The 14,303-nt window shown below is 41.9% G+C and overlaps 1 protein-coding gene across 1 annotated transcript; it reads left to right on the forward strand.

The window, feature by feature from the left end:
* The first annotated feature begins 4,162 nt into the window (after positions 1–4,162).
* Positions 4,163–10,660, forward strand: LOC116515215 (phospholipase A2 inhibitor subunit gamma B-like). Its single transcript, XM_032227122.1, has 5 exons — positions 4,163–4,402; positions 6,569–6,682; positions 7,768–7,911; positions 9,198–9,323; positions 9,882–10,660. Exons 1-5 carry the CDS (start codon positions 4,351–4,353, stop codon positions 10,157–10,159), a joined length of 714 nt encoding a protein of 237 aa, XP_032083013.1. The 5' UTR covers positions 4,163–4,350; the 3' UTR covers positions 10,160–10,660.
* Positions 10,661–14,303: the final 3,643 nt, after the last annotated feature.

Raw genomic sequence — 14,303 nt, forward strand, 5'->3', positions numbered from 1 at the left:
ACCCTAAACCTAACCCTAACGCTTAACGTAACGCTAAACCTAACCCTAACCCTTAACCTAACGCTAAACCTAACGCTAACCCTTAACCTAACCCTAAGCCTAACCCTAACGCTTAACGTAACGCTAAACCTAACCCTAACCCTTAACCTAACCCTAACCCTAACCCTAAACCTAACCCTTACCTTTATGTGAATCGGCTTGCTTTAAAAGCGCTTTTTAAAGCGCCCTTTTTTCTCCGCGGTCGTATTTGTCGCGCTGCTGATGACGTCAGGTACGCGCTTTAATTGGGCGCGCTTTAGTGGACTGCGGTTTTGACGGGTCACGCCTCCCACTTACCTACTACAAAACTGCATCCTATATTCCATATTTTCTGGAAGTTCTTCCAAGTTCTTATTGAACTCATGTCATGGATTGCAATGACCTCAAGGACGATAAGGAAAATGAAGTGACTGCTTTCCATGGGCTACAGCATTTACTACTTCAATCACTCTTTGTCTATCTGCTCTTAGATGTATTTGGGACATCAAAGTCCAGAGTTTCTTGAGCTTTTTCTGGAGTCACATTAGTGGAAGAATCAGGGGGACGTGTTCTCCTTACAGATGGATCAAGGACAGTGATGGCTAAGGAGACCCTATATCATTTCAGACAAATGATTGTCCAATCTCTTCTTAAGTTTCCATCCATTGCTTCTTGTCCTGCCTTCAGGTGCTTTGGAGAATAGTTTGTGTTCTGTCCCCCCTCCTTCGCTCGTTCAAAGACGACAGGCAGACAGACTTAAAAGGAAATAACTTTATCAGTCCTGGCTTCTGCTGGCTGCGAGCCCAAAATTAAACATAAATAAGGTCTCTGGCAAGAAGATAACAGAATGAAAAACAAAGATCTCTTACGGCCAAACCAGGTGTACGGAAAGAAAGCAAATCACTTATCCAAGTGCCTTTCACAAACAAACCACGACCGATGAACGATGAACGTTGACTTCTGCCACCAGGGCGTGGCAGCATCAGTCCTTTTATCTCCAGAAGACCACACTAATGAGCCCCAGCTGCGTTGTTATTCCTGCATCCCGACTCAACTCACAGCAAACTTCTGCTGAGTCACAAAAGCTTGACTCCCTCTTCTTTGTGGCAGCCCCTCAAATATTGGGTTGATGATCCCTGCTTCCAAAGCTGGATGCGTTTCCACCACAATTTTTGGCATTTCCCCCAAACAAATCCAACCCTCCCAATGTTTCCATTTTTTTTTTTTGCACAAAGGACAGTCCATTTCATGCTTTGTATAACTCTGAAGCATGGGTTGTGTAGTTCTGAGGATGAGCTTAGAACCATTGGGCCAATGATGACATATTCTATAGTGGGGACATTTTGAGAATTTTGAATTTGCAAACAAATTGCATTTCGAAGTGAGCAATTGCTTTAAATGGTGATGGTGATGTAGAGATGAATAAAGCGTTCTCTGACAGAGAGATATGCATTACTCAACAAAACTTTGGTGGAAATCACCAGAAATAACAGAAAAAAGAGGCACTCCTGTCTTCCTCATTTTATTGCTCTTTTTATCGAAAATCAAGAGATTCTTTTACTATTTTTAGGGTGGGTGGCATTTCCTCTCCCTTCCCATCTAATATGCTATTTTGAAATTCTGCATATTTCTGCAGATCTGGGTTTTGTCTTTTCATCGGTAGAATTAAAGCAATTGCTTCAACTACGGAGGGGCTCAGTAGTTGAAGCAAAATCCATTACTATAATTTGTTTCACTTCCTCATATGCTCCAGCAGGCCTGTCAAAATCCATTTCTCTGTGGCTAAGAGGAGTTGAAGGCAGTTTTAGCTGTTTTTTGTAAGCCGAACATCTCACTAGGTTAAATCAAACTGCCTTCTTATATACCTAATATAATACAATAATAATATAATGCAATGATAATATAATACAATGCAATGCAATGCAATGCAATGCAATGCAATGCAATACAATACAATACAATACAATATAATATACCATATCATCTGACTAATAGATTAGATAAGATCTCACCTCCATCCTGTTTCACATTAATCCTTTTATCTAGTTTGTTGTTAATATTAATGTTTTAATTTTAATGCTTCATGTTTTAATATTTTTAACTTAAGCCACCCAGTTGCTTGATAGCAAGATGAAAAAGAAATATATTTAATAAATACTACTACTACTACTACTACTACTACTACTACTACTACTACTACTACAACAACAACAACAACAACAACAACAACAACAACAACATACGTTTTATGGAGTTGTGATGGCTCAATGGTTAAAGATGCTGAGCTGGTCAGCTGGAAAGCCGACAGCCTGGGTTGGAGACCCAAGGGCCGCACAGTGGGGTGAGCTCCCGTTCCTTGCCCTAGCTCCTTCCCACCGAGCAGTTGGAAAGCATGCCAATGCAAACAGATAAATAGGTACCACTTTGGGGGGGGGGGTAACAGCGATCCAGGTTCACCTAACATGGTAATCCCAACTAAAGTCAGGAAAGGATTGCACTTGTCCCCATTTTATGACATTTCCTGCCACGGTTGTTAAGTGGATGGTTGCAGTTAAGCTAATAACCTGAGATAGTTAAGTGAATCTGGCTACCCGCCTTGAATTTGCTTGTCAGAAGGTCGCAAAAAGGGACCATATTCCGCCAGGATGCCGCCACCATCATAAATACGAACCCATTGCGAAGGATCCAAAGTTTGGTCACATGAGGATGCCGCAATGGTCGTAAGTGTGAAAAAATGGCCATAAGTCACATTTTCAGTGATGTGGTCACTAAGTGAACTGCTGTAAGTCGAGGACTACCCTCAGGGGTGGTATTCACTTACTTCCCCTACCAGTTCGCAAATGTGAGTGCACGCCCCCCCCATTGACGTGTGCACTCAACTTTCTGCGCATGTGCTTTGAATGTGCGCATGGCTTGCACTCATGCACATTTATTTATTTATTTATTTATTTATTTATTTATTTATTTATTTATTTATTTATTTATTTATTAGACTTATATACTGCTTCATAGGGCTTTCAGCCCTCTCCAAGCAGTTTACAATTTTTTTTTAGCAAATTGAGTCAGCAACTTGCCCCCACAGTCCGGGTCCTCATTTCACCCACCTCGGAAGGATGGAAGGTTGAGTCGACCTTGAGCCGGTGAGATTTGAACCGCTGAAGTGCAGATCACAGTCAGCTAAAGTGGCCTGCAGTACTGCACCCTAACCACTGCGCCACCTCGGCTCCTCCACATGGCTTGAAAACACATCTAAATAGGATGGCATATAGTCTGGGCCTCACAATTTCCACTACTGGTTCATGTGAATCGGCTGAAAAGCACCTCTGATTACCACGGCTCTCCCCTTCCAATGTATTTTCAGCTCCTTGAAAACTTCTGTTTAAGAGACTTTGTTCGTGTTTAACAAGCCTCAAATCCTTTCCTTTGGTTTTACGGCAAGAGAAAGAATGCGGCAGTGCCAGCTTTGGCTCTGGAAATTGCGTGGATAAACGTCCCAGCTGCACACATTTGGATGAACCCTGTCAGTTAAGGTAAAGGTTCCCCTGGCACATATGTGCTAGTCGTTCCTGACTCTAGGGGGCGGTGCTCATCTCCGTTTCCAAGCCGAAGAACCAACGCTGTCCATAGACGTCTCCGTGGTCATGTGGCCGGCATGACTCAACGCCGAAGGTGCATGGAACGCTGTTCCCTTCCCACCAAAGGGGGTCCCTATTTTTCTACTTGCATTTTTTACATGCTTTCGAATGGCTAGGTTGGCAGAAGCTGGGGACAAGTCACGGGAGCTCCCTCCGTTAAACGGTGCTAGGGATTCGAACCACCAAACTGCCGACCCTTCTGATCAACAGGCTCAGCGTCTTAGCCCCTGAGCCACTGGGTCCCTCAGTTACAATGACGCAGTTCAAATTTTCAGCAGCAATTCAACCGCCCTTAATAAGCAGTCTGTGTTTTCGTCTGGAGGATAAGAATTGGCAACTTTAAAACTGGCACCGAGCAAAATATGTAAAGATGACTTTGGCTGGCTATTAAATGTTTAATCTTTTATTTGGCTTCATTCCCAAGTCAGTTTGTTGTTCAAGTAACTTTTACTTTTGGACAGCAAAACAGGAAGCAAGTAGATTTAGTTTCCCGCAAAGCATTCCTTCTGTTCTCTCTCTCTCTCCCCCCTACTTCCAGAAAACCATTTTTATTTCTTAAATCCATCTCTTTTTTTCAGGAAGTGGTGGTTTGAGGCCGCTGTTAAAAATGCTTCCTCAGCTTCGGGCAACCTAAGAGTATTTCCTATATTCAGGATTTCCAGATCTGCTGCTTTGAACAAAGCACCAGTCAGCCGTCATGAAGATTTCGCTGATCACCTTCCTTCCTCTTGCCCTATTTATTACCAAAGGTAAGTAGGCAACAGGGACAAATGTTTTGAAGCGAACGGCTTCCATGCCTTCGCTGCTTTTGGAAATTTGTAGCATATTTTTTTCCAAGAGAATTTGTGGCGCGCAGACAAGGCTGTAGACTCTCAAAGAAAGGAATAATTCTATTTTGCATACAGAAAGGGAGGTGTTTTGGCGGAGCTGATGAAATCTCTAGGCTAGTGTTTTTTCAAACTTTCAACTTTTAAGGTGTGAAGACTTCATCTATCAGAATCCCCCAAAACAGACCCCAGTGAGATTCTGGGCAGGATCTGTAAATAGTAGTACCATCTTCTACAGGATCAGAATACCATTGCAGACTGTTTTGAAATATAGAATAGAACAGAATAGAGTAGATTAGAGTAGAATAGAGTAGATTAGAGTAGAATAGAGTAGATTAGAGTAGAATAGAGTAGATTAGAGTAGAATAGAGTAGAGTAGAGTAGAGTAGAGTAGAGTAGAGTAGAGTAGAGTAGAATAAAATAGGAATAAAATAGAATAGAATAGAATAGTTGGAAGGAACCTTGGAGGTCTTCTAGTCCAACCCGGTATATAAGTCTAACTGCTATTGCTATTAACCCCCTGCCTAGTCAGGAAGCCCTACACCATTTCAGTCAAATGGTTATCCAACATCTTCTTAAAAACTTCCAGTGTTGGAGCATATAGATTGGGGAAATCTAGTTTTGTGGCTTTTATAATCCTCCGTTGGTAAATGGATTTCAGTGTCTGGATGCAAAGAACTGAATCGATGTGAAAAAATTAAAATCTGAAAATTTAATTTTAAAGTTAAAATTTTTTTTAAAAATCCCCCTCTTCTGATTTGGGGGATGCAAAAGTTGGAAATGTGAACATGATCAAAATTTAGCAAAAATTCTTGGCTGGAGTTAACTGGAGTTAAAACGAACCAAGGCATCTACTATAGAGGTTGAGGAGATTAATTCTCTCTCTCCCCCACCCCGTCTCCTCCCCACCTCTCCCTCCCTGTCCCCCTGTTCCCCCTCTCTCCCTCTGCTCCCTCTCCCTCTACTCTCCCCCCCCCCTGCCATCCTCTCTCTCTCCCCCCCTTCTCTCTCACACACGTATGTTCCTACATGTAGAGGGATGGAGGAACTTTGGAGCTAGCCAAAAATGCAAGCATAAGAAACTTTTTCCTTTTTTCTCAATTCCAGTGTTCTTAACCACCGCTCCAAACTCATATGTTATAGTTTAACTTTTTTTTTGGTAATTTTAATTTCTTCCTATATTTATAATTGCTTGGATATTTGGGTATTTTATCTCTCAGTAAGTCGCTGAGATTCATCTCGAATCATGAGATGGGCAGCAAATGAATTTAATAATAAGAATAATTTAACAGTGCCATATCCAGTCTGAATATTTGGCTGATGGTGTGATGTAATGGGAGAATATTAGGTAGTACCTAATATTGTCTTGGGTGCAATCCAAAAAACATCTGGCGCACCACCCGAACCCCACTTGCATTGATAAAACCACCATCGATCAATAGCAAAAAGCAGCTGGCATCCTGTGAGGATACCTTTAACATCATCAAACAACAACATCTGCCTATCCCAGGTCATTGGGAAGGATGAAGATGGATAAAAATGGCATATCCAGTCTGAACATCTGGCTGACTATGAACCATAATAATAATAATACTCAATGAACCACCTTTAATAGTTCAAGTTCACATATTTATTTTATTTGCATCCTGAAAACTGTTTGGAAGTTTAGGTAATATTGTCCCTCTGGGTATCTAGAAGGCTGACAGCACAGTGGTTAGAAGGCAAGCAAATTCTGCCCACAGTCTGGAGTTCAATCCTGATGGGGCTGAAGGTTGACTCAGCCTTCCATCCTTCTGAGGTCAGTAAAATGAGGACCCAGATGGTTGGGGGCAATGCGCTGACATTGTAAACAGCCCAGAAAGTGCTATAAAGCACAATGGAACAGTTTATAAATAATTGCTCTATTTTAGTGCACCACTCCCTTAAATTAGCTTCATAGAGCTAGCCTACAGTTTAAGGGATTTAGAAGATGTACATCTGGAAGGTTATTGATGAAATCTTGCTGTGACCTTGGTCTTAAACTGGGCAGAGAGGGGAAAAAAAGAAAGTTTCCAATTTGCCGTTCTTTTGTTGTTGTTGATGTTGTAGGATTATCTCTGGAATGTGAAGAATGCTTTGGACTAGGAGGTTGTTTTGGGAATATGGTGGCATGTGATTTTGGGAAAGACACATGCAGTGTTACCAATTTGGTCCTCCCAACGGGTAAGTTTAAGAAGATGTGTCTCCTACAGGCCCCAAGGAGGTTGCTTTTATTTCATCATTATTCTGCCTTTATTATTTTATAAATAACTTGGGGCAGCGAAAATACCCAATACTCCTTCTGACTGACTCGTATTTCCTCACACTGTGGCCTGGGAGGGAATGATTGGCTTTCATGACTAAAGTGGGATTAGAACTCACCATCTCCTGGTGATTGGCCTGAAGATGCCTAGCTGGCTTTCATGGCTAAAGCAGGACTAGGACCAGGGGTAGGTTCCTACCGGTTTGGACAGGTTCAGCCGAGTAGATAGTAACTCAGCCGGCCACACCCCCAAACCGGTTCTATCAGCAGCGCCACAGGGGGTGTCATCTTGTTTTTGCGCAGAAGCAATTTTTTTACTACTGTGCATGTGCATGTAGCACGCATCAAGCGCCGATGTGGGCAAAGCATGTCCTTGAGCAAACTGGCAGTAACAGAAGCCAGAACCCACCCCTGACTAGAACTCACCTTCTCCTGGTGATTGGCCCAAAGTCACCCAGCCATCTTTCATGGCTAAAGTGGGACTAGAACTCCCGGTCTCCCAGTTTTTGGCATGGTGCCTTAATCCCTAGACCATCCGTAGTATACGTGAAGAATGAGACTGCCAAAAAGTAGGCACACATTACCTCAATTAAAAAATACTTAAGATTTGGGTTTTTTAATGGCTAAGGTCCCAAGTGTTCCTCAACCTACTCACTTTGGATTGAGTTCTGAAGGGAGGAATCTTTGGTGGAAGGACTAAGTTCTCCTCACTGGGAGAAACCCAACTGGAGCCATGCAACAAAGGGGTGTCAAACTCGATTTTATTGAGGGCCGCATCAGGGTTGTGTTTGACCTTGGGCGGGGGGGGGGGATGAGGGATGTGTGACAAGGGTGAGCATGGCCAGTTCGACGTCACTCATGTCAAGGGTGCCTGTGGTGACCTGAGTTCTGTGCCAGTGAAAATGGGCTACCTTCTGTTCTCAAACATGCTTCCTACTGACCCTGCAAACAACCATCATGGTTTCTTTGGGTGGTAAAGCTGTTTCTCCCTCTTCATTTCCCACAGGGCTATCCCTGACTATAAAAACCTGTGTCTCATCCGAGGTCTGTGACAAAGGCATTCAAGTCATTAACTTGGGCCAGCTAGGAAAAGCTGTTGGCCACTTAAGATGCTGCAAAGGAGATGACTGTGGAGTTACAGTCCGTCCAGGTAGGTCAGGCTGTGGTTCTTCTCACTCAGGTTTCCCCGTCTTGTTCTCTGCTTCAGGTGTTCTGGGAACTGCACTTCAAACAGTCACTAAGCGAAGTGCTGTTTGTCAAGGACTGCCAGTATCTTGTCATGAATATTCTTAATAAGTGTTACTATTATCTGTCTGTCTGTCTGTCTGTCTGTCTGTCTGTCTGTCTGTCTGTCTGTCTGTCTCTATCTATCTATCTATCTATCTATCTATCTATCTATCTATCTATCTATCTATCTATCTATCTAATCTACATCTATCTATCTATCTATCTAATCTACATCTATCTATCTATCTATCATCTATTTATCTACTGTATCTATCTATCTATCTATCTATCTATCATCTATCTATCTATCATCTATCTATCATCTATTTATCTACTGTATCTATCTATCTATCTATCTATCTATCTATCTATCTATCTATCTATCTACTGTATCTCTATCAATCAATCTAATCTATATCTATATCTATCTATATCTATCTATCTATCTATCTATCTATCTAATCTATCTATCTATCTATCTATCTATCTATCTATCTATCTATCTATCTCTATCTCTATGTCTGTCTGTCTGTCTGTCTGTCTGTCTGTCTGTCTGTCTCTCTCTCTCTCTCTGTCTGTCTGTCTATCTATCTATCTATCTATCTATCTATCTATCTAATCTATCTATCTATCTATCTATCTATCTATCTATCTATCTATCTATCTATCTATCTATCTCTATCTCTATGTCTGTCTGTCTGTCTGTCTGTCTGTCTGTCTGTCTGTCTCTCTCTCTCTCTGTCTGTCTGTCTATCTATCTATCTATCTATCTATCTATCTATCTATCTATCTATCTATCTCTGTCTGTCTATCTATCTATCTATCTCTATCTATCTCTATATCTATCTATCTATCTATCTATCTATCTATCTATCTATCTATCTATCTATCTATCTATCTATCTATCTATCTATCTATCTATCGCTGTGTGTGTGTGTGTGTGTTTGTGTGTGTGTTTCAGCATAACTCTGGAACACCTCGAGCAATTTCAACCCAACTTGGTACACAGATTACTTATTCTCTGGGGAAAAAATACCGTGGGGTTTTTGCAGTATTCTTCCCCTGCCATGCCCACAAAGCCACGTCCACAAAGCCACACCCACAGAACTGGTAGAAAATTGTTTTGAATCCTGCCACTGCCTAAAGCCCTTTTCATTGGGAAGATATTTGTATCTCATCCCACGTCTGATGGTTCTACTTTTTCTATAGAATTGCCCAAGAAGGCCCCAGCCAATGGGAAGCAGTGCCCAGCATGCTTTGCACTGGGAAAAACATGTTTCGAAGAAGTTACGAATTGCACTGGAGATGAACTGTACTGTGCCGAAGGACTTCTGGGTAATTAATTATCTACTTAGGTCAACCTTCCGCAAATTACGTTAGCCTGATTTTGGATGACAACGTCCCTCGATCAAGAGGAACGGATCCCCAGCTCAAGATTTCCAAAGGAAGTCTCCATGAGGAAGGCTGTCTTAGAAGCCTCCAGGTTGAGTTCATACATTGGCCAAAGCCTTGGTTGGTTGGTTGTGGGCGGGTGGTGGTGGTTCCTGCTGGCATTACTACCGGTTCGGTGCCTGAACAATTTTGGAGAACCGGAAAATAGGCTGGCCCCACCCTCACTTCCTCCCAGCCTCCCAGCTGATCTTCTTTTGTTGCCCTGAACAGGAGAAGGGAGCTGGAAAGCAGGTTAGTGGGGTGGGGAGGGAATGGGGATTTTGCAGTAGCCTTCCCCTGCCATGCCCAACACACCACGCCACGCCCACCAAGCCACACCCACCACACCACGCCCACCAAGCCATGCCCACCATGCCACGCCCACCAAGCCATGCCCACATAACTGGTAGTAAAAAAAATTGAATCCCACCACTGCACTCATCCCTTTCATTTTCTCTACAGATATAAGTCTTCTGGAGGTCAGCTTGAAGGGATGTGCAAACAGAGCTCTCTGTGATAGTCTGGTTGGATATGAAGCCATGGCTCCTGTAAACAGTGGACATCATGCTATGCAATGCACACCAGGCTCTTCAATCTACCAACAGGAAGTCTCAACCGTTGGCCAATGGAATGACCTAACTCAAGGGAACTCTGGGGGTGTTAATAATTCCATACCCAGATGGTTTGGGCTCATCATCACAATTCTTTCTGGCATCCTTCTGGGGAAACTCCTGGGTTGATTTTTTGCCAAGTGTAAAGATTTCATCATAGGAGAAAAATCGAGCTGGCCTATGGTATTCCAAAATCTGGAGTCGGGTAGCATTTTTTCAGCTAAGAATGTTTATTAAAAGCAATACTTTTTTTTTTTGGTGAGCTGCAGCTGACATCCGAAATAGGCTTCATTAGATGCTTTAAACCATCAGGTCACCATCCAGTGATCCAGCTGGCTTCCAACTTCTGTCTCTTCTATAATCATAGATTTTTTTTAAAAAAAAAAAAACCAGGAAAGTTTCATTACTCAGAGGCTCACAGCACTTGAGTTAATGCTTTTGATATCCAGGAGTGTCCCTCTAACAATAGAAGGGCGGGCTAATGTCCTTTAATGTTATCACTAACGGTGATGGTGAGAATCAATGCTCAATTGTGGTTCTCAATCACTATCAGATCGATGTACAGTCTTTAATTCCTTTCAGCAGTAACCAAGGCAGAGTTACTTCTTTGTGGTTCTAGAAACAAATTCAAAGATTACGAATAGAACAGAACAGAGCAGGATTCCTTATTGGCCAAGTGTGATTGGACATACAAGGAATTTGTCTTCGTTGCATAAGCCCTCATTGTACGTAAAGCTGTAAGCGATAAATCATGATCACAGTCATCTTAAAAAATACATTCATCATAAATCATAAGCTTTTGATCAGGAGCACTTATATTAGGAAGAAAGAAGGTAGTCATCACAAAAGAACTCCATCTAAAGGACTGTCAGGTAAAGCCTCTTTATACAATTTATTCCATTGCCAAAATTGCCAGCGCCATTTTTTAAAGGTCCTCCAATGAAAAAGAAGAAAAACAGGGATGAAAGCTTCATTTTTCTGGAAAACTCTACCTGCTTGTAATTTTGAAAACCAACAACCCAGTGCTGGGATTCAGCCGGTTCAGGCTGATTCAGGTGAACTGGTTATTAAATTTCTGACTGGCCCCAACCCTTCCTGCCTCGCCCCTTCCAGGACTCCTCTCCCACCCCGTTTTGGCTCCCAGGTGACAGCATTTGCCTAAGAATAAACATAGAGTCTGTTTCCTAGCTAAAAACATTGAATTGAATTGAATTTATTGCATTTATATGCCACCCTTTTCCCCGAAGGGGACTCAGGGCGGCTCACAATCCAAGTCAGGGAAGGGGGTACAGATAAGGGATATATGTTTTTTCATTTCTCATCCAGGGAAATGTAATATTCTGCCTTTTTAATATTTCCTAAAATATTTCACTTTCCTAGGAAAGGAGTGGGTGCTAACTTCCTACAGGAGCTTCCTCGAATCAGGAAGGGATTATGAAGTGAACTTCATAAGCCGGCATATTGGTGGAAAATATCTTTTCTCTCTCTCTCTCATACCCAGCAGTTTATATATAACTTAATATCTGTTAGGGGTATCTCCGTTGGGAGACAGAAAGTAGCACAGTGGAATGTACAGCTAGAGAGAAGGAACGTTGCTAGTAGAAGAAACACACGAACAGAGTCTCAGACACTGCTAGTAAAAACAAGTAGCTTTACTACTAACAATAGCTTCACAAGCAGTGATAGTAGATATTTGTCCAAACACAATTCAAAGAACAAGCAATTGCTTACAGTCGTAGTTCACATTCCAGTCATCAAGCAAGCAAGTAGTTATCAAGCATAGGACAAGCAGAGAGAGAGAGAGAGAGAGAGAGTGAACTTTCCTGACTCCCTCTTATTGCAAAGTAATTACAGCTGACTGTAAAGTCAATTACAGCTGATAAGTACATTCACCCATTTAAAGCAACATCGACCATTTGTTATTGTATATCAGTGGTTCCCAAACTTGGCAACTTTAAGACTTGTGGACTTCAACTCCCAGAATTCTCCAGCCAGCAGCAATTCTGGGAGTTGAAGTCCACAAGTCTTAAAGTTGCCAAGTTTGGGAACCACTGTTGTATATGAATCTATATTGCCTACCCAACACTAGGAGTATACTCTCAACAATATCCAAAAAACATTTTGAGGTCAGTGAGTCGGCCAAAGTAAGCAGACAGGAAACATCTGTTTCCTGCAAAGTTGGCCTGCAGGATGGATTGGAGGCCTGGCATTTTCTCTCCAGCCTCTCCTCCCGCCCCACGGCCAATGCATAGACTTGTCGTTCACACAAATAGCTTAGCACTCAACTCAACGGCCTGAGCACAAACTGGGCTTAATGCACACAGGGGCAAATACAGATGCTAGGTCTTGAGCTAACCTGACCAAGTTTGTTATTTGAGCACAAGTTGCAGTGGGAAGAACGATCTGGAGCAATGTTTCTCAACCTTGGCAACTTGAAGATGTCTGGACTTCAACTCCCAGAATTCCCCAGCCAGCAAACGCTGGCTGGGGAATTCTGGGAGTTGAAGTCTGGACATCTTCAAGTTGCCAAGGTTGAGAAACACTGATCTGGAGGATGAATTATCAACAGGACAACAACCAGATAATAGAAAATTTGAGTCCAGGAGAGAGCTGTCATTTGGGAAAGATTCTCAGATAGGACCATGCCTAGTTTTTGCAAAGATAAAAGGAGGGAGGGGAAAGTGTGTTTAGACTGGCAGAATTGATGTCAACCCTAGGGGTAGACTAGACTTGGAAATCAAAAATTACAAAGGCTTTTACAAATTACAATTTACAAATTACAAATTACTTTTATTATGAGGTTAGAGCAGGGATGGGATTCAGCTGGTTCACACTGTCTGAATCCCACCGGCATGTTAACTTTTACATCTGGTTCGCCAAAGAGAGGTAAGAGATACCTTTGGACTTGCAAGCTTCTATTACTGTAACCTTACAATAAAAATTGTGCAGTGTTGGTTCTTTTTATCTGGACTAATTTGAAGTGCTGGTACATACCATGGCATGATATGGCCAAGAGGTGGCACTATAGCACTGATACCATTACTTCCTTTCCACTCATCAGGAAGGCAGATAACAGAGTTGGAAGGGACCTTGGAGGTCTTCTAATCCAACCCCTTGTTCAAGCAGGAAACCCTACACTATTTCAGACAAATGGCTATCCAACATCTTCTCTCTTTTTTTTTGCAATCTGTTTTTTTATTTTTAAACTTTAAAAAACAATATTAAAAAAAGGATCTCATCCATTACATACACTTGTAACACTTGGTTACAAGTCTTTTTGCATCCATATTCTCAGTTACATTTGCAATCACAATTTTTTCATCTAATATAACTAAATACCTCATTTTCATTGTACAATGTATATTCAATTACAATTAATATTTTTCCAATAAACCTAATTCCCTTACATTCTTGATTGTCTGTTTAATAACAACATACCTTTATATAATCACATATCCTGATATGAAAAAGATTTACCAACCATTTATATTTGTAGATCGCTGTTTTCAATTGTGTATAATCCTACCAATCAACTATCGAGTATGCTTATATTCATTATTGTCCTTCTTCATCATATATTCAAACAAAGATATTATTTCAGACAAATGGCTATCCAACATCTTCTTAAAGACTTCCAGTGTTGGAGCATTCACAACTTCTGGAGGCAAGTTGTTCCACGGATTAATTGTTCTCACTGTCAGGAAATTTCTCCTTAGTTCTAAGTTGCTTCTCTCCTTGATTAGTTTCCACCCATCGCTTCTTGTCCTATCCTCAGATGCACTGGAGCAACCCACTACAGGCGTATGTCGTTGCAACCCACCACTGACCCAGATGGACATTTCTTCCAACACAACCTTCTGGCAAGCCAAGTCTGTGGGGAAACCAGATTCCCTTAGTAACAACCGTGTTACTAATTGAACAACTGCCGTGGTTCACTTCACAACGGTGGCAGGAAAAGTCGTAAAATGGGGCAAAACTCACTTAACAAATTTCTCGCTTGGCCACAAAAAATTTTTTTTGGGGGGGTGGGGCGTTGTGGTCGTAAGTTAAGAACTACCTGTAGTGCACATACATTCCCTGAAAACAGGAAGGCCAAGCATGCAGAGTCCTCAAATGTCTGAAAAACTGGGCACGTACCAATATGGACTCCCTTCAGTCGAAGAGGGCATCGACCTCTCTTAAAAGGTTTACAAACGTTTGCCCAGCTATTGCAAAAGAGCAACTAGATCAGACAAGAAGAGAAGTGTACCCTTAGCCTGTATGCAACTTCAGG

This window comes from Thamnophis elegans, chromosome 12, assembly GCF_009769535.1.
Source record: "Thamnophis elegans isolate rThaEle1 chromosome 12, rThaEle1.pri, whole genome shotgun sequence".
In the NCBI taxonomy this organism is placed as follows: domain Eukaryota; kingdom Metazoa; phylum Chordata; class Lepidosauria; order Squamata; family Colubridae; genus Thamnophis; species Thamnophis elegans.